A 25,748-nucleotide genomic window follows, 5' to 3' on the forward strand; every position below is an offset into this window, starting at 1 on the left:
ACATCAGATACACAAGGAGACACTAGCCCAGCTGAAGCAGTCTCTGTAGGGGAGTGGCCTTCGAGCAGTAAACATGGTCGGAGGGCTACAGAGATCATGTCCTGTACATTAGCATCATTCATAGAGGAACCAGAAGCCTTTGCCAGCTCGCTGAGCCTCACCTGGGGAAGGCTTTGCCACTGCCATGGGTGTGAGACACTGGTCCTTGACATGGCTGGCTCATGGATGTATATTCACTGAGGAGGTCACATTCACTTGAGGCTTCCTCAGTTCCCCACTAAAAAAGGGTTTGAATATGGTGAAAGCCCATTCAGAATTATGTCTGCAAATTACGTATTTGTAGCAATATGGCACATGACATTTACCTGCTCACCTGTCATCTCCAGGACTCACTGTCATCTTTCCTGAAAATTCAGAGAATGAATAAGCTTTCTGCAAGGAAATAAAGTCTTTTTTAAAATTATATGTATATGTATATGTGTGTGTGTTTGTGTGTATACAGTGTTATACCTGCACACCAGAACAGGGCAGCAGATCTCATTACAGATGTCTATGAGCCACCATGCAGCTGCTGGGAATTGAACTCGGGGCCTCTGGAAGAGCATCCAGTGCTCTTAACCGCTGAGCCATCTCTCCAGCCCTGGAAATAAAGTCTTAAGTGAATCAAAATGAAGCCAGTCATAGACAAATAACAAGAGACTGGATTTCTGTGGCCAGATTACATAGTATCTGTTAATACCATTCTTTAAGACACCTCTAGAACATTCTCCCCTCATCCGTGAAGAGGACCATAAGGAGGGTTAATGTTTACTAGCACGCAGGTCCTTTTGTCTTTCAGAATCAAATCCGGCTATGACACTAACGCCATCTAAAGACCTAGAGGCTGCAGCGCCATGGGGAGACCCTGATGCTCTGTCCTCAAGCTCAGATCCTCCAGTCGTGTACCTGAAGGATGTTGTGTGCTACTTGTCCCTGATGGAGACCGGGAGACCTCAAGATAAGCTAGAATGTAAGTGCTCACGTGCCTAGGGTCTCCAAGGGGAAGCCGGGGTTCCTGTCGTAGTAAGTGTTTCTTACACACCTGGGGAGGTTTCTCTGTCCCTTCACATAACAATGCGTCCTAGACTCAACCCAGCACACAGCACCGGTATAGAAGTTGGAAGGGCACCTGAGACCTTGGCCATTTGGGAGAAAGAGGTTGCTACCAAGGACTAAAGATTGCTTTGCCTGGCAGGGCTCTTCCCAGGTTCCTCCAACCAGGAAGCTTTGGCCTCATCTTAATAATTTTCTTTTTAGGAAAAGATATTTAACATCCGAGCTTCCCCTATGCTGTGAGCAAGGGACCCATACCTATGAAACTCCCATCCTCTCTCCCGTTCTTTTTCCTTTCCTTTCCTTATTTTATTTTATTTTATTTTATTTTATTTTATTTTATTTTATTTTATTTTAAGACAGGGTCTATATAGTCCTGGCTGTCCTCAACTGCACTACGTAGACCAAGCTTCTTTGAGTTTCTAGAGACAGGCCTGAGTAACTGGTGTGCTGAGACCAAAGGTCTATTTCTGCATACCAGGAAATCCCTTTGCTCTTTCCTCTTCCTTCCTTCCTTGCTTCCTTCCTTTTCTTCCTTTCCCTTGAGTTCTCATCAGCCTCAGTCTTGGGAAGGCTTCTTCCCGTTCTCCACCCATCCTTTAGGCTGCAGCTCATTACTACACAAGCTCAGCACGGTTTTGTGGCGCTTCAAAGTCAGTTTCAAAACCCCCGCTCTTAGACGCTGGGACAGGCACTGCATGCCTTAGGAGGATCTCTGAATTTAAGGAAAGCCTGGTCTACGACGTAAGTTCAAGGCCAGCCAAGTGAGACCCTGTCTCACAAAAATGTAATAAATGTAAAGCAAAACCTTCAAGACATAGTAATGGCTCAGCAGACTGAGGCTGTGGCCTTGAGAAGTGTCCCAGGATGGCTTTCCTGGCCTCTGGAGCCACGGGCATGCTTTGTAGAGTAAATGAAAGGACCTTGTTAGAGTGCATCTTATATTTGCCTCTCTTGGGAACTTAAGAAGCAGCAAAGAAATAACTTTTGTAGCAAAAATCACAATTCCGTTAATAAGACTAATCAACAAAACGTAAACATTGCCAAGAGAAGTATGCCAAAGGTTAACTCTGCCAAAACCAGGCCAACCGACAGCTTGCCCATTGGCTGAGCTTAAACTCTCCCGTCGGCTGGACGTGTTCACGGCGCAAGTCTTAAGTGCTAATTTGGTGCAGCTGTAGCAGATTTCTTTTCTCTTCTGGCTAAAGTTAAAAGTGAAATATGAAGTTATCTCCAACAGTTAGAAGGGCTTTGAGTCTTAGGCATTGTGTGTGTTGGTAATTGCCAAGGAGGATGTGCCAGATCCCTCATTTCAAATAGAAAGGAAAAAGAGAATTCTAAGCTGTTTTTTTTTAACAGAGGAAACTTTGGAGGTGAACACCATTCGCCCTAACTCGCTGTCCCTCTTGCTCCGGTCACTCATTCCCTGCCGCTCCCTCGGCTGCTGATTGTTTCAAAGCAGATCCTAGGAACGTGGTTTCATCTGGAAATAGTTCGTTACATCCCTCTAAGATCACCCTTGTCCTTAAGAGAAACCACAACGCGACTGTCATGTTCAAGTAAGATGCTGTCACAGTATTGTCGAACACGCAGCCAACATCCGCATCTCCCTGTCGATTCTCAGTGTGTGGGGGTCACTTTCCAACCAAGCCCATGGTCGCTGATCATTCACTACACCTCCTCAGTGTCTCTGAGCTTTTGGTTCCCTCTCTGTCTTTAGCTATTATGGCCCTCACAGCCTTTGATGTAGGGAAGGTCATTTATTCAGGATTTTTCTTAGTTTGGGGTTCTCCCCCGCCATCAGTCGAACTTGTTCCCTTATTTTAATGATAAAAACAAGAAAAATGTCTCTACTTTGAGAACTACACATGCCACGGAAGTCATCCCTGAAGTCAGTCATCCCTGAAATTCTCCCTGCTGGCAATGCCAGAGCACCTCCCAGCAGCTGAGCACCGTATATATCTTTTCTAAGCATTTTGAATCCAGCTTCTCGCTTACTGTCACTCTCATAATAACCTTGGAAGGCAGATATGGTTATGTCATTTTACATGTGAGAAATTGTGGGAAGGTTAAAAGAGACATGTCTGAACATGGGTCACGTGAATCCACTGTCCTGGGACAAAACCAGCGGAACGCTCTGACCATCTTTATATCGTGTGTCCTGTGTGTTCCTGGCCAGAATATTCTGAGGAACCAAAGAGACTGGGAAGGCTATGACACTCCTTCTGAAGAACTTAAAACACTAGTCAAGTGCACACCATTGGGGAAAAAATACACATGGTGCGGGGAATTTAAAACTCCTGGAGAATGACCACCGTATGCCCCGACAGCCGGTGCTGAGAGATAACCAGGGTGCACCAGCAGGAGGTGCTCGGAAGAGCAGCACATGACTGTGAGCAGCATAATGAATGGGAGGGTGGGCGGGCGGGAGTGAAAGGGAAGAACTGTTTAGCTCACTTCCTGCCCTGACTGTTTTTGAGATCACATCATCTCTACGTTTTGGGTGAATGGGGCGGGTCCCATGTCTTGTCAGTGGACACTTAGTCTTTAGTCCCAACCCTTCCCAGATCTTCCTTGTCTACTTCGCCTTCCTGCAGCTAACAAGATATTTCCCAGCAGCATAATGACACTTGCTCCAAAATCTTACACTTTTGAGACTCTATGGAATAAGTGGGATATTTCACATCTGACCCTCACAGGATGGATTGTAATTAAAATGCGATGCACTAAAAAATATTCCATAAAATTTCCTGAAGGCTATGCATGTAAGATTATGAGAAACAGAATATAATATTGCATTTGGACTTAGGTAATGGCCAATGGTCAATGATATATATATATATATTACTCTCTAATCCAAAAATACCCCAAATATGAAATGTTTCTGGCTCCCAGCATTTTGGATAAAGGGCAACTCAAAAAAAAAAATTCAACATCTTGAATGTCCTGTGGATCTTTCAGCAGTAATTACCTCATGTCGTCATTACTAAGGACTAGGTAATTATGATTAAGTGCATACAACAGTACCTGCTGCCAAGCCAGTAGAGGTGGTGCACACCCTTAACCCCAGCACTCAGGGAGGTAGAGGCAGGAGGATCTCTGTGAGCTCGAGGCCAGCCTGGTCTACAAAGTGAGTCCAGGACAGCCAGAGCTACACAGAGAAACCCTGTCTCAAAAAACAAGAGTACAACTGCCTAAGGAGTTTCATATGTAAATATTTACTAATAAAAGAAAATAAAGAGAAATAATACCTTAAATGCTCTCTGCACTCTGAGCCCTATTGATTACTGTAATATTGATTCTTATGATCACCCTAGCAGAAATAAACCCTAGTTTCCGTCTTCCAGGGAAAGTGACTGATTCCAAAGGGGAGATAGCCTGTTTGACTTCCCAGCTGTGCGCACCTCTGCACTCTTTCCATGTGCAGTGGAGGCGAAGGCCCCACTGTAATCCTGGGGCCTCTCCCCGACCCGCTGTTGGGCATGGGTTTTGCATTTTGTCCAGGCGATACTGAAAGAAAGATCCGCATGCTCTCCGGGAGATCTCACTTGTGACCTGACCCTCATCTGCCACAGAGTCACTGCACAGAACACGCTAAAAGCCAGAGCCCTCCCTCTTCTCCCCTGCTTCCTCTCTTCCCTGAGGAAGTCACATACTGTCCCTTGGAGGGTAAACTGGCTGTAATGCCCTCTGCCCCAATGTTGACCAGATCTGAGCTAAAATAATTAAAAAAAAAAAAGTTAAAAAAAAACGGGGGTAACAGAGCATCATCACACGCTGGATTCTGGGGGACCTCAGGCCTGACCTGTGTGTTTCTTGCAGTCATGTTTCGCCTCTATGATTCTGATGAGAACGGACTCCTGGACCAAGCGGTAAGCTTTCTGCTTTCAACATAGTCCTGGGGTCTCAGAAAGAATGGGGAGAGTGGGGTACAGTGGGGGAAGAATCCAGGCAGCCCAGTTCCGCCCCTACATGAATCGCACGGTCTGGCTAAGGGGTGCAGAGCGAGCAGAGCCCCTCTGTCTGCTGCCTCCCAAAGGGTCAGCCTGTACAGCCGGCACTTGAGATTTCCCTTATTCTGAGCCATACAGCCTTGGGATAGGGAGACATCTCAGGACTCCCCTCAAGTGTAACTTCCCCGTCCACAGACTTCCCGTGACGTTTCCTGCTGGAGCCCAGGGGTCAGGAGGAGGGGAGTAGAGAAACAACCAGACTCGGGCAAGAGGAGAGAGGAGGGGCCATTACTGGCGAGCTTCCTGGGTGTACCCAAGCTTAGGAGTGTGGCCCCATCTGTTCCCAGGCTTGTACCCTCACCTCACCTCACCCCTCCATAAAGAGGTGAGAACAGGTGAGGACCAGAGAGCAGTAGGAAGATTAGAGAGGAACGTCCAAGAAAGAAGGAGGCCCCTGAACCCAGGCCTTGTGGTCATGGCTGACGGCCAGGGCTTATGCACAGGCAGGTCTAAGACTGCAGTGTGTGTGACTGAGAAAGAAACAGAGAAAGAAAAGAAAGGAACAAGGGATGGAGGGAGAGAAGGAAGGAGGGAAGAAAGGATAAAGGGACAGAGGGACAGAGGACGTAAGTCAACAAGGCCAATGAACCATGCCAACTCTCTCTGCCTTGAGGCCTTCATGGTCTCCCCAGCGCTGTTACAATGGTATGGCGTGTGGTCTTTGCTGAAACAAGCACAGACTCTCACAGACCGTAAGCATCCACTCACTGAGGGTTTCCATGCCCGGTGCTACTCTGCAGCCAAATGACCAAGTTCCCTTCCCTTATGTAGCTTCCGTTCAAGTCTATAGGCATCGACGCTAAACAACGTATCAGATGCCTGTGGATTTGGGCATAGTGGTGCACGCCTGGAATCCCAGCACTCAGGAAGCTGAGGAAGGAGAGTCAGTAGTACCTACCTCAAAATAAAAAGAGTAAGGGTGAGACGGAGCATACAGCTCAGTGATAGAGCATGTGCCTAGCCTAAGACCTTAATGCAATCCTAGCACTGCCAAATAAAAACACGCAGTAGAAAATAAATACATATGCACGCACACATGTTGGGTAGATATTTGCTAAGGAGAGAGATAAAGGAAGTAGGAAACAGTGGAGGGGCCGCGGCTTTCAGAAGGATTGTCAAGGAATGCCTCCCTGTGGAAGGGACGTCGGAACAGAGACTTGGAGAAGGTGACATCTGCCTTCAGTGTCGAGAACACGGTGTGCAATGGTCCTGCAGCATACGGGGATGCTGGGGGTTTAAGTGGGAACTGGACTAGCTAGAGAAGAGTGGGCGAACAAAAACAGCCAGCGTGGAGGACCGATGAGACCACAGATGTTGTGTATGAGTTAGGGGTGGGGCACCAAGCATCAGAGGCTTTCCTGGCCCTTGAAGGGGATTCCTTAAATTCTAGAGACTGATGAGACATCCAAGGTTATGAACATGAACACAAGCGACATATTGGCATGTCTCAAGGATTGTTCTAGAGACTCCGTCCTGCAGGCTGTAAGAGGTACACCAGATGGAGGCCTAAGGAAATAATCAGGTCACAGAGCAATGGTAACCTTGCACAGGACAGCCCTACTGCAGGTGCTAACTGGGTGAATCCAGAATATATTTTAAAAATAATGTTGGGGGACTGAAACGAAGTCTCCAATGAGTTCTCTGACTCAACTTCACGCCTGGAATCCCTGGCGAATGGGCTCCTAGCTTCTCTGTGAACACTCTCGGTGACAAAAGAGGCCACTCCTGAACAATAGCTGTCCTACCGCTGAGGATGGGCTGCACAGGGCTCGCCGCCAGCATGCCAGGCTTCTTTTTGCCAGACAACACACAATACGCTGGTCTGCCCTGCTTCCCCAACCCAGGAGGAAATAAAAATAGGCCACCCTCCCATTGTCTCTTGCCTGCATCCCTCAGCTTCCTGCTGCCCTCTGCAGATAACCAGAACAAAGGGGAACCCAAACTACATAACGACCTTGACTAGTGAAACTTGCTATCACCCCCATATAAAATCTGCTCAAAACCGAAGGGTCCCCACTCTCCAGTGTTTCTCATTAGGCTGTTTTAAATGCCCACCCTGGACAAGTCCCAGTTTGTCAACACCATTATTAAAACACAGCATAACATACAACACAACACACCTGCCCATCCATCACTTTACATATCCAGATGTGGCCTGGCCAGGGTAGGCTCTGGGGACCTATTTCTTCCGGAAGCCAGAGCACTCTGATTCTATTTGTACAACCCACAGTAGAGGCCTAACTCTCAGGTATAGGTCACATTACCTTATAGAATCCTGAACCCCGATAGACTCAACCCACTTCATTGTACTCATCCACTGGCCCACCCTGTGGTTTTGCTGTGGAATGCTATTTCCCTTGGAGGAAAGTTCTATTTTTCACATGCAAGCGGCTGAGGCAAGGGGATCACAAGTTCAAGTCCCGTGTGAGATGGAAGAGGAGAAGAAGACAGGAATGGAGAGACAGACAGACAGACAGATAGATAGACACAGACACGTGTGTGTGTGTGTGTGTGTGTGTGTGTGTGTGTGTGTGTGAGTGTGTGTGTGTACATGCAGAGATGACTCAGGGCTAAGGGTAAATATTGCTACTTTTACAGAGGACCCAAGTTCAGTTCCTAGCACACTGTATTGCATAACTACACAATCACATGAAATGGTAGCCCCAAGGGATCTAATGCCCTTTTCTGGCCTCTTCAGGAACCTGTACTCACAGGTACAACACACATACATACACACACACACACACACACACACACACACACACAAATATAAAATATATCTTAAGAAGCAAGAAAATAGCTGTTGAGTTGTGGCTGGCTTGGCTTAACACTAAATTCTACCTGAGGGAAGTACCACTTTCCAAACCTTTCCTCAGGCTGCCCACACAATCTCCTAGAACAATCTCCCAGGGAACGTCTTAGGTAGGATTCATACATAAGATGCTAACTGAACCCAAATACCTCCCCAGCACAGTCATGGCTCTATTCATTGACTCACAAGCATCTGACACACCTGTAAGGTTTTAGGCAGAGACAGGCCTTGGTACCAAACGGGTAATCCATCAGGGGAATATGCCTGTGTGCACTTCCTGTTCAGCAGGTTCTAGGCTCATAGTTGCCTACAATGCATAGGAAAGAGGAGATGTAGAGATAAATCTAGATCATAGTGCTTGAGCAAGAATCAGCACAGGATATGAACCTGACTCCAAAGGCAGACAGCCAGACCCCAAGCTGCTAAGATGTGGAAACAGAGAACAAGTGATAAGAATGGTAGAGGCGCCAGGCTGTGGTGGCACACGCCTTTAATCCCAGCACTCGGGAGGCAGAGGCAGGCGGATCTCTGTGAGTTCGAGGCCAGCCTGGTCTACAAAGTGAGTCCAGGACATCCAAGGCTACACAGAGAAACCCTTGTCTCAGGAAAAAAAAAAAAAAAAAAAGAATGGTAGAGAGCCCTACCTTCACATGCATTTGAAAAGTTACAAAAAAAAAAAAAAGTTCCCTGTGGTATTTGGGTCAAAGGGCAGAATGGTGAGAGGGGGGAGGAGCTTGGAGTCAGTGTTCCAAGTGCTCTGTGTGCCTGTGGCTATAGTCACACACTGTGAGCATCTACCGTCCACTGGCCATTGTAGTCAAGGGAGAAACAAACTGCTGCGCTTGTGGGGTGCCACTGTACTGAACAAGCTTTTCTTCACCATCCATCCTGCCCACTTTCCCACCAGGCTTGATTTTGAGTTTTGCTCTTATTTTGATGTTCAAATAAAAAGAAGAGGAAAGAAAGAAAGAAGCGGAAAAATAAGCTTTGTTTTTCTCCCTTTTGATATTTTCTCTACTGATACTTTCTAGGAGATGGATCAGATTGTGAACCAAATGCTGCACGTTGCCCAGTACCTGGAGTGGGATCCCACGGAGCTCAGGCCGGTGAGTTTCTCTACACAGTTTGCTCCAGAGGGAGCTCCTAGAGAGGGTGAGGCACGCCTGGCATGTGGACACAAATGGTTGAATGCTTGCTGTGTGGTGGTCCCACTCTCATCTGCCCAGCAGTTTCTTTGGAGCCCTACACTTTGGCCTCCCATTTCTCCAACAGGAAAGGCGATAAAAGCAGCAAGAGGAAGTCTAGACATGGTGGACACCACAGTTTCCCCCAACCTTCCCACCAGAGGCAGTTTCATGATAGAAATTCATAGGACAGACAAGTTAGAGCCTGAAACGACTTTTGGAAAAATTGTCAATCATCAGCTGTTAATGTTAACTGCACTAGGGGGTGCTATGCACAAGGTATTAGATTACACAGTGTTTACACAGTCCTTGCTAAGGCACTGTGAACACAGCGATATTGTTCCCATTTAAAGATGAGCAATCAGGGGGGTGTGGTGGCCCACGCCTTTAATCCCATCACTCGGGAAACAGAGGCAAGTGGATCTCTGTGAGTTCGAGGCCAGCCTGGTCTACAAAGTGAGTCCAGGACAGCCAAGGCTACACAGAGAAACCCTGTCTCAAAAAACAAAAAACAAAAAAACAAAACAAACAACAACAACAACAACAAAAGATGAGCAGTCCAGAGCACATAGGGCTAGAATGAGCCACCTATGATCAGGGCAGAGCAGAGCTGGACCTAGAACCCTGATCTCTCACTGCTTTTGGTCTCTTGCCACTCTACTCACTGTGGATAAGAGGGCACATGGGTGAAACAGAAAACACAACACAGGACCACAGGGAAAGCAGAGAGCATCTAGCAATGGATGGCAATGGACCACTGTTCTTTGATTTCCACAGATACTGAAGGAGATGCTGCAAGGGATGGATTACGACAAGGACGGCTTCGTGTCTCTACAGGAGTGGGTCAATGGGGGGATGACAACCATCCCACTGCTGGTCCTCCTGGGAATGGATGACTCTGTAAGTCAGTAAACCTACTGAATTCCGTATTGTTGTTAGTGCCTGTTCTGGACTTCCTGGTGGGGAAGCCATGAGCTCCAGGCTGGCTCCGGGTTGCTTGGCATTTTCATCCTTTTCACTTGTTTGTGCCCAAAATATATTCTTCTTACCTGGAAACCCTTTGCTGCTCTATTACTAAGGAAAATTTTCGGTTGTGGGAAACAGACAGAGAGCATTTGCCTGCAACACACTTGCTCTCAACCAGGCTAAGTGAAAAAAAAAATTTTTTTAATTTTTTTTTAATTAAAAAAAAACTTTAAGGGGAAGCTCTCCATCTCATCGAGTTAGGTCTTAAGATACTAGGAAGGATTCACAAGATGGCTCTGCATGGAAGGGCACTTGCCACCAAGCCTAATGACCTGAGTTCAATTCCCAGAACCCACACGATGGGTGAAATGAACCCACTTCCTTGTCATCTGACCTCCACAAACCATGACACAATTGCCCACCCCTTCTGCCAGCGAATAAGAGTAATTAAAAAATTTTAAACTAAGAAAATGCAAAAAGTTGGCAAAGGAAGGAAGGAAGTCGGGGAGGGGGATAGTGATCCATTGTAGGGGAGTTCAACGGCTGGGTTTTGTACCCAGCTCCAAATTTCCCACACTTTCTACCACCCTGCACATCAGTCAGAGCAGCAGGAAGGAACCTTGGAGAATATTTGGCTCATCCCTAAAGAATGAAAAAGATGTTGATGCCTTATTCTGTTTTCTATTTCTCTGAGGCGGGGGAGAGGATTGAACCAAGGACCTCAAATGAGCTAGTGAGCACTCAGCCACTGGTTCATATCTCCAGCTCCCTTTTCACAGTTTACTTTTGAGTCCAAGTCTCACTCCATTGCACAGGCTGCCCTCAGACTTGCTCTATAGCCCCAGACAGGCCGCGCTGCTTGAATTCCGTATCCTCCTGATTCAGTTTCCAGAGTAGCTAGGCTTACAGGCCTGCACACGCGGCCTGGCCTGATGACACGTTCTGGCTCTTGAGGTTGCGTATGACGTGGCTGAGTCCTTTGTGCCTCTTTCTCCATCCCTTCCATTCTACAAATGGAGGTCTGGCAGTGGAAAGGCCTGGCCCAAGGACGTACGCCTAACAAGAGACACGTCTGCCACACTCACTAGCCCTGGGCCCTGCGTGCAGTGACCTCTTGCTGAGGGGCTACACATACAAGAACCCAGATGCAGAGGAGACTGTTGTCAGTGCTCACTTGGACCTGGATCCAGAAAGAAGCTCTGCTTGCTTGCTGTTCTAACACACTGTCCCTGTTTTTGGTTTGTTCTCATTTGGGAGAACAAAACTGGGACCTTTTAAGCTCAAGGAAGCAACAACTTCTGTTCTCCCGACACTGAACTCGCTAATGTTCAAAGCACCAACCAGCAGCTTGTATGGAAAGAGCCCACTCTTCTGGAGGCAGCAGGCAAACCTGTGTATTTCCTCAGCATCCTTCCCAGTGTCCCTGCCAAACACCGAATCAGCGTTACGTAAAACGGGGATTCACATGCAAAAAAAAAAAAGAGTGGAAAACAAAAACCAAATGTAAATTTTATTGATATCAAAAGCCTTATAAATCTATTGTACGTATGTTCTAAGTAAGTTCTTAACGGGTAACATTTAGGCTTCTAGAGAAAGCCCCACCAACATCCTGAATGGCTTGCTGCTTTCCTGCCATTTTCAATCACATATAGGACCACAGAGGATGCTGGGGCTCTCCATGCAAGTCTCCTGGTAAAATTGAAGCAATGGGGTAAAACCTGTCCAGAAATGAAAGAGCCACACGGTGGTGCTAGAACCCAAGCAGAAGCTTCACTTGGCCTCCATCCATTGGCCTCCAGGCTCTGAGAAAGCAGGGTGGGGAAGGAGTGGGGGTAGAGAACCGAGGTGTTTTCAGGGAAAACGATGGCCTTTGAGTCGGTGAATAAGCAGCTCTGCTGACAAGGCGCCCAGTTCCTTCTGTCCAGGATATTCCTTGTAGAGGTGATGGAGAGCGGTGCAGAAAGCCTCAAGAGTGACAGCTGGCTGTCACTCGTTCTTCCTGTGGCATTGGCCTAGACACACAATTCCTCTGAGTCTGTTTTCTTATCTGTACACTAGTATACACTAGTAACAAACTTACCCCTCCTCCACTACTTTGTCATTCCTCCCCGCCCCTGCAAGAATTTGGTACAGATTAGAATCTGAGAGTGGACTGGAATAACATCCTCATCCTCATCCTCATCCTCATCATCAGTAGTAGTAGTAATTATCATTATCATCATCATCAGTCCTTAAAGCAAATATCTGCCAAAGGGATGAATAAACTGGTCTTTTTGTGAATTGTTGCCCGCCTGTAAATCTGCACGCTGAGAGTGGAGACCCTCGGACAAAGGGGCTTTGATGCTGTACGACTCAGGTTGCGAAGAGGGTTGTGAAGTAGTAAGAAGACAAAAGCTGGAGGAACAGATAAGACTTTAACAAAGAATGTGGACCCCAAGAACCAAAAAGAAGTCTAGACCCAGCGGCAGGGCTGACCACAAGGACCAGCAAAAGGCATGGACACCCAGCTATAAGGACAGGACTCCACATCCCTGACCACACATCCAAGGATGACTTTGCTACTGCAGTTCTCACTGCCCTTCAGTCCAAACCCAGTGCTGCTGCGTGGGTCACCTGGGAGAGACTCAGCAGAAGACATGTCCCAAAGCCAGGCTCTAGCCAGGTTTTGTACCCAGGGGCTGGAATATGGTGGACTTGACATGCCAGGGAAGATGTGATCGTGTGAGGAACTGCTCATTCACTGCATAATGTCGAACTCGGGTTACCAAGCCTAGGAGCAAGTGCCTCTGCCCACCGAGCCATCTCCCCAGTCCTCAGCTCAGCATTTTATGTTTGCAGCAAGTTGAGATAAGCACACAAGTGGCATGTCTACGTATATATATGCATATGCAAAACACTCATACACATAAAATAAATAGACCTAAATGTCTTCATTGGTATAAAAAGCATATTATTTTTATTAAGCCATGTGTTCTTGGTTATAATGCTAGTCTATACTCACCAGAGAATATAAAAAGGAAACAGAAATTAGAGGGGGAAAAAACAAGTACACAGTGTTTCCAAATATTGCTAACTTTAGTTAACAGGCTCATGAAATCTTTCACCATTAAATATCTTTTGTTTGTTTGTTTGTTTGCTAATTCACTTGTTCTGGAACTCACTATGTAGACCAGGCTGGCCTCAAACTCACAAAGATCTGCCTGCTTCTGCCTCCCAAGTGCTGGGATTAAAGGTGTGTGCCACCGCACCTGAGTTCCCATTAAATATCTTGCTATTACAGCTGAAATCATAATACACTATCAAATTTTCATTCCAATTTTTTCACTTAGCATTTTATTATGCGCATGTTCCTATGCCGTTATATGAATGGACAACAACGTAAGGTAATCTAGGCATGGCTAGGACATTTCTAGCTCCCCACTACTTGGAATAATGCTGCATCTGACTAGCACAGAAATGCTTGTCTGGTTTCTCAAAGGTTATTTAGACTGGAGTCCAAGGATGCTGCTGAGTCAAAGACTATAATCATTAAAGACTCTTCAGATCTACAGCTGCATACATAGATAGATAGATAGATAGATAGATAGATAGATAGATAATTGATTGACAGATACATACATATACATACATACATACATACATACATACATACATGATGGATGGATAGATAGACAGATAATAGATAGATGAATAGATGAATGGATAGATCAATGATAGGTGGATAGATGGAATGATAGATGATTGACAGATTAGATAGATGGATAGATAGTTCAATGATGGATGGATGGATGCTTGATAGATTAGTTAGATGATAAATGAATATATGGATAGGTAGATAAATAATTGATAGATTAGATAGATGATTGATAGACAGATACATAGATGGATAGATGATAGAGAGGCAGAGAAACGGACAGACAGACAGACAGACATCAAATTCCTCTTCCCGTTATACTTCTGCATCTAGGTAGGAGAGTGGGGCTCCTCCGCACTTCCATTCAGGTGCCCTGGTCTTTTGTATGTGATAATTTCAGAAACATATACTAAGAATTTGTTCGCAAATCTGAGTAGCTTATCATCCAAGTATGAGAAAAGAACATGGAGGAAAAGACGCACCTGCATGAGGGTCCCAGCTCAACATCTTACCATCATTATCCCTACAGGGCTCCAAGGGAGATGGCAGGCATGCCTGGACCCTGAAGCATTTCAAGAAGCCCACTTACTGCAACTTCTGCCACATTATGCTGATGGGTGTCCGCAAGCAAGGCCTGTGCTGCATTTGTGAGTGAGCGTCCTCTGCACCTCTTTCCTCGGCTCTGTTTGCCTTCTACTACGTGCTTAGTGAGTCCATTCCAGCAGACATAGTCCAAGCATTCTGTGTCCCAGATGGTGGGGTTACCCTAAGGTTTCAACAGCAAGGCCTCTGTGCCCTGCTTTGGGGCTAGCTGAGTCAAATGGACAAGATGCTTACTACTGTTGGAGTCACAAGCATTACAGTCCTTACATAAATCAAAGGCATCACATGCGAATCAAATCGCAGCTGTGTTTCTAGCCAACATTCATTTCATGTGTGTTTAGAGAGGCTTTCTAAACAGTTAAGAACATATCATGAGCGAGGCGTGGTGCCTCCCAGCACTCAGGAGGCAGAGGCAGGTGGATCTCTGTGAGTTCAGGGCCAGCCTGGTCTACAAAGTGAGTCCAGGACAGTCAAGGCTACACAGAGAAACCCTGTCTCAAAAAAAAAAAAAGAACATATCATGTATACTAAAAATGCAATGAAAATTAAATTAAATTATATATGTTTATTTTGTTTTTGTAATCAATTTAGTAAAACTGAAGGAGAAAGCAGAAAAAAAAAACACATCACAAATGAGGGACTAGAATCAGAACCAAGAAAGTACACACAGAAAGAAATAGAGGGAAGGAAAAGGTGATTTGAGGGGAAACAGGGAAAGAGCAGGGGGATACAGGGCTAAAGCCAGAGGCTTCAGAGGGGCCAGGAAATGGGGGTACATCAAGCCCTGCCAGTCACCAGTCACCTCATGGCCAGATCACAGACACCAACCGGAACGCATTCCTGTTGAGTTTGACATTTGCATCATCACAGTCCCAACAACGATGGCAAACTGTTGAATAACTAATCTGATCCTTCACCAATGTCTTACTTATTATTGCAAAACCCCTGTCCCAGAGAGAGGGCCGCACTGAGTGCACGTGGGACACAGAACCTGAATTTCCCCAGGGCAAAACAATTTACTCAAGATGCTATAGGTTGTAGCCAACAGCATCCGCCATCAGCCCAGGGACCTTGGCCTTTTAGTCCACTTATTGACATCCTGATGTGCAGTGCTGAGACATCTGTGTCACACTGCCCCTTCTGAGGTCCCTGCTCTGTGGGGTCACGGCCATGAGAGGAAGGTGCTATGAAGAGGTAGCGGCACCAAAGAAGAACTGGGAGGCAGCCACAGACAGCTCAAACAGCCCAGTGTGAGATTTCTGCTAGGCGAAGCCAAGTCCAAATGTCCCTTTACCTCACTGACCACCCAGAAAGAGAAACAAGCCTTCGCTGAAGTGTGTGCCCTGGGGAAGGGGTGCTAGATCTTTCCTTGGTGGCATTCATAAACACTGTCCCTTTTTCCTTTTTTTTTTTTTCCAGACTGTAAATACACTGTCCACCAACGCTGTGTATCCAAAAACATCCCTGGATGTGTTAAAACATACTCAAAAGCCAAAAGGAGTGGCGAGGTTGGTGACACCTATTGGCTCATTCTACTGCATGCTGCCTCGGGGACAACACGTCCATCATCACAGATTCCAATGCAGGAAGGGGCTTTGAGAGATTTCTCTAGTTCCTTCTCTGCCTCAAGGACCACCCTTAAGCCATCCCACTCATCCATCAATCCATCCAGCATCTCCCTGAGGCCCCCTGTATGCCAGGCACTGTACCGGGGTATCGCACAGGTCATGAGAAATGGTATCCAGTCTTCTCAAAGTCTGCACAGATTAAGACAGATAGCTAGGTAGGTATGCAAGCATCGTACAAAGCCAGGAGGTGTGCGCTATCATGATAGGGCCAGGTGGACTGTGAAGTTGAGGCCTGAAAGGAAAAGGTTTGTAAAGCACGGAAGAGGACATAGCATTCTAGCAGGAGGAGGCTCCTGTGTAGAGGCACCGAGACGTGCCTGACTGTGGCCAGGACTTTGGTTTGGAATGACTGGGTCAGAAGATAATCACAGGGAAGGGCAAGTGGCTGTGTTCACATGGTAAATGCAAACCCTACCTGGAAGAGGGTTTGGGAGACCAGCTCCAGAATTAGAAAGCAGTAGTGGATCAAGGAAGAGCCTCAGACATAAAGAGGTGATGGAGTTTGCTAACTATATGACTCTTCATGAGGTTTGTATAGGAGAGAAAGCAGAAGGGAGAAGAAGATTCTCCCAGCAGTTACAGCAGAAGGGAGCGCTGCCCGGAGGCATATGCATGTCCCATAATCCCCCGCATGACCTCTTGTCTCCTCTTTCCACACCACTCACCATACATACGTCTCCATGTCCATCCCTGGCTTTTCTCCAGAGCCCACAGTGGGCTGGCCTCCTACACCCGGGCCTCCCTAGTCACCCGACACAGAACAGGGTGACACTGCCGAGGGGGCCACAAGAGCACATTCTCAATCTTGTGAGCCTGCAGGGATAACCCAAGTCTCTCGCCATCTCTTCAGACCCCAGACAGGCTAAAGAAAGCAACATGGTGCTGGGGTAACAACAACCCTGAGACATAGCCGAAAGCCCTTGGCTGGGGGTGCCTGTGTGGCTACCCTCCAGTCTTAGAACCGGAATCCGGCCACTCACCCCTCAGAAGCCTCCACCTGTCCCTCGGCCAAACGAAAACAACAATCTCAGTGCACAGCCAGTGTGACCATGGAGAATTCAAGTCCACAAAGTGATCTCTTTGTACCCTCAGTGATGCAGCTGGAGCCAAAAGGCTACAAACCAAGTGTGATGTATGTTTTGGGGCCATAAATTATAGCAAAAAAAAAAAAAACAAACACCCACACACACACGTTCTAGGTAAATAGAGTCACACAACTTAACTGCTGAGTAATTTTAAACATTTACTCTTGCTAAATGCCAACGTGGATTATATCATGTAAATAGTTCACGTGTTTCTAATACAGCATTTGAAGCCGGGCGCTTCGAGGGGTGCCCCCTCCCCCCACTTTTCTACAACTTCTTCCTTCTGCAGTTCAGGGCATTTTGGTGGGAAGTTTTGAGTTCTGTGGGCTCCTGGAAGGAGAGAGACCTGAGTACAGAGGTCTCTCCCGGGCAATGGCTCAGGGGTTCCCACACAAACCCCACTGCTCCGCCCTCGTGGCATTTCCCCAGCCAGGTAGATGATACAACCGGATGGCCAGGAAATGGGTCTGAAAGGGACCCTGACTGACTGCGTTAGGCTCTGTAATCTAGCTCCCTTCCAGATAGCTTCTTAGCTATCGGAACACATCATAATAAGCACACGGGGCACTTGAATGCGTGTGGATTTAAATTATAACAGGGAGATGTAAGTTAAGTCTCCGGGGCTCCACCCTCAGAGAGTCATTTACATTTGGAGTGTGAGGTGGGCACTGGGACTTCTTGGTGCCTGTGCTAGTGTCAAAAAGGGCGGGGGGTGCGGGGGGGGGGGCGCAGATCGTCCAGAAACTCAGAGAAGTCCTGAACTAGCCAAAACTCACCCTGCTGCGATGTACAAAACGAGCGACTCCCATGGGTTTGGTCTGCACCCCAGCCCTCCTGTGTCCCCTGTACCACACCACCTCTCAGAAAAGAACTCACGTGAGGACAGGGCTTGCCAACGGGTTCTGCAAGACAGTGGGACCGGAAGCCCGCCTGCCGGATGTGAGAGCTAGTACAGGCAAAGCAGAGAAGGTTTTTTTGTTTTTGTTTTTGTTTTTGTTTTTTTAAATCTGTGTTGCTCAGTACAGTGGTGTCCAGCCAGGGGGGAAACTCTGCATCCAATAAGCTTTCACACTGAGGAAAGAGGGCCCTCCCACTTCTTTGTTGCCCTGGCCCCAGGGGCGTGGTTCCACTGCCTTCCCTGGTATCCTTCCCTTCCCTCCCACAGGTGATGCAGCACGCGTGGGTGGAAGGGAACTCCTCCGTCAAGTGTGACCGGTGCCACAAAAGTATCAAGTGCTACCAGAGTGTCACCGCGCGGCACTGCGTGTGGTGCCGGATGACGGTGGGTCGGTACCCAAAGGCAGCCCTGCTTCTTTTTAGTGTGGGTTTTGTTCGAGCTATAGCTTGGGGGCAGTGAACATCCCTCCAGAGGGCAAGTGTCGAGGGAAGGAATAATAGCTAAAGGATCCTAGACACACACACACACACACACACACACACACACACACACACACACACACACACACACCGCGCGCCCCCATTTGAGCCTATCAGCCTCCAATGACTCCTCAAGTTGTGTGAGGCTGCTGCGTATGAGGTTGGCCAACCTACTGCCTATGTGACCGGCAGCTGGCTATATCATGACTGTCCTTTACCTGGGGCCTGAGGTACCGACTGGCTGGGAGAGGGATTAAATCCAGGAGAGCCAGCTCCTTACGTCTTAGAGTTAGAACTTGACCCAAGGGCAAGTTCCTCCAGTGGCATCCTGCCTTGTTCAGGGCCCAGTCATGCCACTGTCATTCTGGTGCCTCAGCTCACAATGTCAACGTGATAGATGCCACATGGCTGCCTAGCCTTCCTCCCAAAGCCAATTCTGGGTCCGATTCTTGTGCCCCCTGGCTTGGTGTCGGCCCTAAAGAGGAGGCTCCTCCAAGCCAGACAAAGGGGCTCTCACAGTGCAGGGGTTCAATTGGCGTGTTTTCTCCAGCCTCCCAAAATTTCATTCTCAGAGGTAGCCTTCTTCTAGAGTGTCTAAACCAGAAATCTAGGGGCAGGGGCGTAGAATCCACACAGGTTACCGCACATGGAGGGCAGTTCTTGATCTCACGTCAATGCCCTTAGCAGACACTCCACATGTTCACACATACTCGACAATCCTGTCAAAGCCAAAGCCAGCAGTGCCCAAGGACACGGGGGCACTGGACAGCTTGTTGCCCAGAAAAACTCTACACCGACCTCCCTGATGTTTCTTTGTTCGCTTCTGCTCATCCTCGCCTCCGTTTCTCCCTCCAGTTTCACCGCAAATGTGAATTGTCGACGGTGTGTGATGGCGGGGAACTCAAAGACCACATTTTGCTGCCTACGTCCATATGCCCGGTCACCCGAGTAAGTGGTCCAGCCCCTGCCAGGGCTCTGGCTTTTCCAGGTTCAGGGGTCAGTGATGGACAGCATTCACAAGTACCCCAGAGTGTTTCCCTGCCAGCTCCTAGGGCTTATGCCTTGGTGAGTGTTTACAAGAACTCAGTGTTGTGCCAACCAGACGGAGCGAGACAACTCCTGACACAGCAGCTTCCGACTGCTGCTTCCACACCTTCAGAGCACTCCTAAGCATCTTTCCGGCAGAGCCCAGCTCAATGTGCCACCTGCCCTTAGCCTGGTTTCTTGCCCTCCTTCAGCCCTGCCAAGTTTTCTCCTGTGCTCACACACGGGTCTCCCCTCTCTCCTACCCGAGTGCCCCAAACAGATCCCAGAAACAAATGACGGTGAAATGAGCTCCCTTTAACTTCCACCTCAAGGCCCTTCTGCCTGCTAAAACAGCACTTCCGTCTTCAAACCGTTGCCAAGCCCCACTGACACTCAAGGCCCTCTCACACCCTTGACTAGAACAGATACTTTTTGTCTCATTTAAAATCCTATAAGAAAATCACCACTTTGGAAATCCATATGTCACTTTCCATTAACTAGAAACTTCATATCCCGAACACTCTCCTCCTGTGGAGAAATGCAACCATTTATTCCACCAAAAGACAATCACACAGTTATTCACAGCACGGCTGAACAAGCTGAGATCACGTGGCGAATCACTACATTGTGATGGGAAAGGCAGACCATACAAAAGTGGAGACACTCAAAAATACCAAGCTAGACAAAACAACAACACAAAAATTAGATGCAGGATGCTTCATTATTCTCTTGACAAAAAAAGTCTGAAGATCAGGCAAGGCCAATGTTGTCTGCGGAGGCTTAGTCACTTGCGCACACGCGCGAGCACACACACACACAGTATCACACCACACTGTCTGCTAGACAAATTTCAACGGAATTAACAATGAGCTTTGAAACAAGAAAGTAGAGCCGTGGTGACTAGTCCTGCTGAGCAGGAAAGTTGAACGTAAGGCCTGGCTTCTCACTGTCCTTAAAGCCCTTGACCAACAAACTAGATTTCTACTTACTTCAATCCCTCCCACGTCCTTCTCGTGCCCCAAGGTTACAGTCATCACGAGTGAAGGAACCACAGGTTAGAGGGATCATGGGAGCCTTCAGAAGTGTAGAGGCTTGTGGGCCATAGCCTTGTCTGAGATCCGAAATCCCCCTTGGAAAACCTCACCGTTTTCTGCCTGTGTAAGCTCTTCATTGCTGGTGGCTATTTGCTCTAACACTTCGATCTGCTCTTGTCCTGGTAGGAGAGGCCTTTCCCTCTCCAAAGTTGATTGTGTTCTTTCTCTCTCTCTCTCTCTCTCTCTTACACACAGGACAGGCAAGGAGGGAAGTCCGACGGTAGTGTGGCCGCCAAGGGTGAACTTGTAACGCAGGTAACTCATGAATGAGCAGTCTTAGGTGGGTCCAAAGGCTGGGGCAGGGAGAGCAGGGCTTGGGGGTCTAAAGAAATGCCTTCTCAGCATCTGCTTTCTCATAGCACCAATTCTGCCATACAGGAAGACATTTACTTGGGCCTCTGGAGTTAACCTTTAAGTACCGCCCAGTAGACAAGTAGAGAGCGAGGCCATTGGCTGATGCCATTGATGGTCTAGTTGGCTTTGTCACCTCTTTAAGAGAAAGTTACATGAAACTACAACATGCAGACCTCCTAAACAGTAACAAATGTGTCATGTAAAACTAGACAGCGGGGGCTGGTGAGATGGCTAAGTTGTTAAGAGGTCCTGAGCTCCATGGTGGCTCACAACCGGCTATAAAGAAATCTGATGCCCTCTTCTGGTATGCAGGTGTACGTGCAGACAAAGCACTCACATTTTTAAAAATAGGGAAATACTTTGTTTTTATTTAGACAATGGATTTTGTACCATTGTCCAGCTATCTCTGAAACATAGTCAACCGAAACAAAAGTAGACCAGATCCAAAGGTTCTCCAGCCTTAAGTGTGTATTTAAAACCTCATTTCTTTCACTAATCATCACCAATGAATATTTTTTTTTCACGTCCTCCACGAAGTTCTGAGGAATGCAGAGAAGGCAGCCTGATGAGGTACACAGAATATCAGAACAGGAAACAGGAAAGTGGAGCCGTATCCTAAGCCTCCGAGCTTACATTTTGTTGTTTTAAAAGTGGGCTAGCACCCCTGCACGGCCTGCCTCCCACAGTGCTGTAAGAGTGGGACCCTGGAGATTGTGTGTTTTGACATTGCAAGGTAAATTGAAATTGGAGGTGCGAGGTAAACAGAATGTGGGCCACCTCCAGATGACAATGGGCTAGACCAGTGGTTCTCAGCCTTCCTATTGCTACGACCCTTTAGAAGAGCTCCTCGTGTTGTCGTGACCCACGATCATTAAAATTACTTTGTTGCTACTTCATAACTGTAATGTTGCTACTGTCATGAATCATAACGTGAGTATCTGATATGTGACCCCTGTGAAAGGGTTGTTTGCCGACCCCTACCCAAAAGAGTTCTGCCCCACAGGTTGAGAACCACTGCTCTAAAAACTCAAAAGAAAAAATTTTGGATACCACGAGTCTAGACACATAGAAGAACAGAGAGAGAGAGAGAGAGAGAGAGAGAGAGAGAGAGAGAGAGAGAGAGAGAGAAGTTGTCCCGCACTAGCTCCAATCTCACTGGCATGTCCCATGCAGTATGGGCTGTCAAGTACCTGTTTGGCTGTCATCCCCTATGTCTAAGGACGTATGCCCCTGGTTCCAGGATGTCTCACACAAGATGAGAGAATTCTTTAAAATCATAAACAACAATCATTGCACTTTGCAAACCTGTCATGTTGTGATAGATGGGTGCGAAGTTTAAAACTAGCAAATGCAGGCATTAAATATTGAACATGAAGCCAAGCGGTACCTCTGTGTGGGGAAAAACATTCAGCTGAATGCACAGAAATTAACCGAGGGCCCACTGCTGTGTCAGACACCGTGGGCCCACGGCCATCCCACTCCACGCTCATCCTTTCTGATCTACTTGACGGTTTGAGATTTTACTTTAAAATCAAAGACAAGAATAAATGCAAAGAAACCAACACAAACCCCTCAGGAGAGACTACACATTTCACATTGCAGTCCTTTTAGTGGCAGTAGTTGAGGCTGTCACAGAGGGGATGGCTCTGGAACTGGGCCCTGGGTTATCTGGGCATCTTTTCCTTTGTTTCTTTCAGTTTTTGTTGGTTTTGTCTTGAGGAGTTTTGGGGGAGTTGTTTGTCTGTTTGTTTGTTTTTTGAGACACTGTTTCTATATGTAGCCCTGGCTATCCTTGAACTCACTCTGTAGACTAGGCTGGCCTCCCACTCACAGACACCCACAGACACCCACCTGCCTCTGCTCCCCCCAAGGGCTTTGATTTTTAAAGGTGTGCTACCACTGCCTAGTTTATTCTAGAGTTCTTTGAGAGGCTGCAAAAAGAGATACACGCTTTTAATCCCAGCAGTCCGGAGGCAGAGGCAAGCGGATCGCTATGAGTTCAAGGCCAGCCTGGTCTACTACAAATTGAGTTCCAGGACAACTATCCTTACACAAAGAAACTCTGTATTGCAAAAACATCCCCCCACACCACCACAAAAAAGAAGAGAGTATTTCAGGACATGGAACAAGCGCATACCCACAGGTAGACACACTCCCTAGAGTGTGCTAGTGGGAATCTAGACCTCTCACTGATGGACAGGAGGAATGAGGAGAGAGCAGAAGGAAGGACTGAAACCGAAAAGGCCTTGCTGCCGGGCTTAGAGATTTGGATTTGATCCTGAGAGTGACAGGGCGCCATTACAGGTGCTTTAGCAGGAGTGGCATGTATGATGTGGTGTCTCAAGAGGGAACTGGGGTGGAGGTGGGAAAGGCCTCAATAGCACGGGGCGGGGGGGGGGGGGGCATGATGGCTGCCAGGAAACTTCTTAGGAAAGGACTTGGCGGGTCAGGATCTCCCCCTGGATGGACAGCTGAGTAACTCACCATTACCAGGAAGAGGCCACCAAGGGGGGAGGACTAGCTTTGTGGGAAGACCACATGACTGGGCATATTTGTGTGGCACCGATGGTGAGACACCCACTGGGCAGTGGATTTGGAAGATACTAGGGCCTGAGTGCTCCATGCACACTTCACTGATGCGAATGACTTGGTGGATGTACCCTCTAGACCTGTGGTTCTCAAGCTGTGGGTCTCCACTTCTTTGGGGGTTATAAGCCCGACATCCTGCATACCAGATTCATAACAATAATTCATAACAATAGCAACGTTGCAGTTATGAAGTGGCAACAAAATAATTTTATGGTTGTGGGGGTCGTCACAACGTGAGGAACTATATTAAAGTGTGGCAGCATTAGGGAGGTTGAGAACCACTGACTTACACTATTTTGATCTTTCGCTATGGGCATAATGCCACACAACTGTTCAATTTGAAGCTGGTGCCATTGCCCCATTTCTGATCCCAACTTCCAACTCTTGTTGCCATTAACTAGCTTAAAAGTTCCTCAAACTGTAATCAGCTATTTTCTCCCTCCGGAAGCTCTGCCAGCAGACAAACACCACACACACACACACACACACACACACACACACACACACACCATGTCTGGGCTTGCTTCCCATCCACTTCCCAAAGCTGTCCCAACATCCGCATCCATCTCATCCTACTACTGAACAAAGCTCATTTCTTTTTCTTCTTGTTTTTAAGTACAAGATCATCCCTAACCCGGGGACTCATCCCCTGCTGGTCCTAGTGAACCCCAAGAGTGGAGGAAGACAAGGAGAAAGGTATGTCCTCTTTTCTTTCAAAATAAGCTAACACAACTTGAGCCAAGGGCTTCTCGACCCCCCCACCTGCCACCCCCCACCTCTCACAGGCTTACCTTAACGATTAGAATAGTCCTAATGCTTAACCCCGGACCTGGCACACCAGAGCCCCTGTGAAAGCTGCCAGAGTCAAGTTCTAAGGGGCCCCGTCCCTTCCTGGCCCACACCGCAAGGCTTTTCTGGGTTTAAAGGGCTTGATGAGACTCACCTGAGTAGGACCTCCTGGCCTCGCCACAACCCCACCTTACCAGTGAAGGAAATGCAGGCTTTGAGTAAAGCCAGAGAAAGCTCAGCAGAGTGGGAGGAGAGATGGAGGCAGGCCCAAACCATTCTGCCTCCCAGCTCTGCTCAGTCTGGGAAACGGGAGGTGGGGGGCATGGAGGATAGAAATCCAGGCCTAGAAAAACAGCATTAGATGAAGCCTGAACAAGTACTGTGAGGACCCCACGTCTGTCCAACTGGCAAGACCCTCTCCAGACCTGACCTAGGGGGTCCCGTGGCCGTCGCCCCTCAGCTTCCCAGCCCCGCCTCCTCCTGTGTGCGCTCATATGAGGATGCTGGGCCCTCTCACTAGGGGCCTTCGGTGCCTCTGCACCATCCACAGAGGCCAGAATCACCCTACTTAAAGCACACAGAATAGCCAGAGGTCTCTAATGGGAGGAAACTTTACAGTCAGTGGCAGTCCTGTTTTCTCTGGGCTTCTCTGCCACAGCCGCTGCAATAAGCAGTTTGTGGGGTGGTGATGGAGTCAGATGAAGGGACCATTTTGGGCAGAGGTAAGGATGTGGGAATCCGAGGTGTGCCAGGATATCTGGGGCTACATGCTACAGTTCCTTCTTAGGTTTAGGCAACTACTGGATCTCACCACAGATGGGGCCAAAGGTATCCGCCCCGTGTGACGTCTGCGGTACCATTTTCCTTCTCTATCACTCTTCTTTTTCCCTCATAGAATTCTTCGGAAATTCCACTACCTGCTCAACCCCAAACAAGTTTTCAACTTGGACAATGGAGGACCCACCCCAGGGTATGGACGTCAGTTTTCACAATGCCCTGCTTTGGTCTCTGAAGGAAACATCTTCCTTTGTTTGCCCTTTAAATCTCTTGTCTCTTGACTGTTTGTGCCTACCATCTGGTGACTTGGCTCTGGTTACTGTTTAAGGAGTTGCCCTGCATACCTTGTCATTGAAGGGGGTATTGAATGTCAGATGCAAACTATGGCCCCAGTCATTAGCCAGGCAGGGAAGGCAGGCTGGTAACTTATTGTTAGCTGATATCTTCCTAACGTCTTCTCTCTGCAGATGGGCACAGTCACTCGAAGTCTGCCCTGTGCTCTGCTACCGGAGCATTTTAGTCACAAAACCATTCTTTCCTGGAATTATCCGATTTTTCAGTGGTTACGGTGACCCCTCTCCTACCCCCGCTGCTTGCTAGTAGAAGCTCAGCCAGGGCTGTTAGAAGAGAGGAGGCAGAGCCTCTATGGCTGGACTGAAGGTCCCGTGGCACTTGTCCTCCACATCAGTGGAGGCTGCCTGAAGGCACCTACCCAGTCAGAGCTG

At 47.8% G+C, this 25,748-nt stretch overlaps 1 protein-coding gene across 3 annotated transcripts in view; it reads left to right on the forward strand.

Moving 5' to 3' along the window:
• Positions 1–25,748, forward strand: part of DGKG (diacylglycerol kinase gamma) — a 195,765-nt gene that overhangs the window by 67,023 nt on the left and 102,994 nt on the right. For 2 of the 3 annotated variants that reach the window (XM_084802209.1, XM_084802211.1), the window contains 11 exons: positions 839–1,009; positions 4,915–4,964; positions 8,949–9,023; positions 9,879–10,001; positions 14,231–14,348; positions 15,724–15,812; positions 18,183–18,299; positions 19,250–19,342; positions 20,710–20,769; positions 24,074–24,153; positions 25,142–25,216. In XM_084802209.1, the coding sequence (XP_084658335.1) occupies positions 839–1,009; positions 4,915–4,964; positions 8,949–9,023; positions 9,879–10,001; positions 14,231–14,348; positions 15,724–15,812; positions 18,183–18,299; positions 19,250–19,342; positions 20,710–20,769; positions 24,074–24,153; positions 25,142–25,216 (1,051 nt within the window). The remainder of the gene's footprint in view (positions 1–838; positions 1,010–4,914; positions 4,965–8,948; positions 9,024–9,878; positions 10,002–14,230; positions 14,349–15,723; positions 15,813–18,182; positions 18,300–19,249; positions 19,343–20,709; positions 20,770–24,073; positions 24,154–25,141; positions 25,217–25,748) is intronic. The other variant, XM_084802210.1, reaches the window with a different exon arrangement.

This window comes from Acomys minous (genome assembly GCF_964271855.1).
Source record: "Acomys minous genome assembly, chromosome: 11".
Taxonomy (NCBI): domain Eukaryota; kingdom Metazoa; phylum Chordata; class Mammalia; order Rodentia; family Muridae; genus Acomys; species Acomys minous.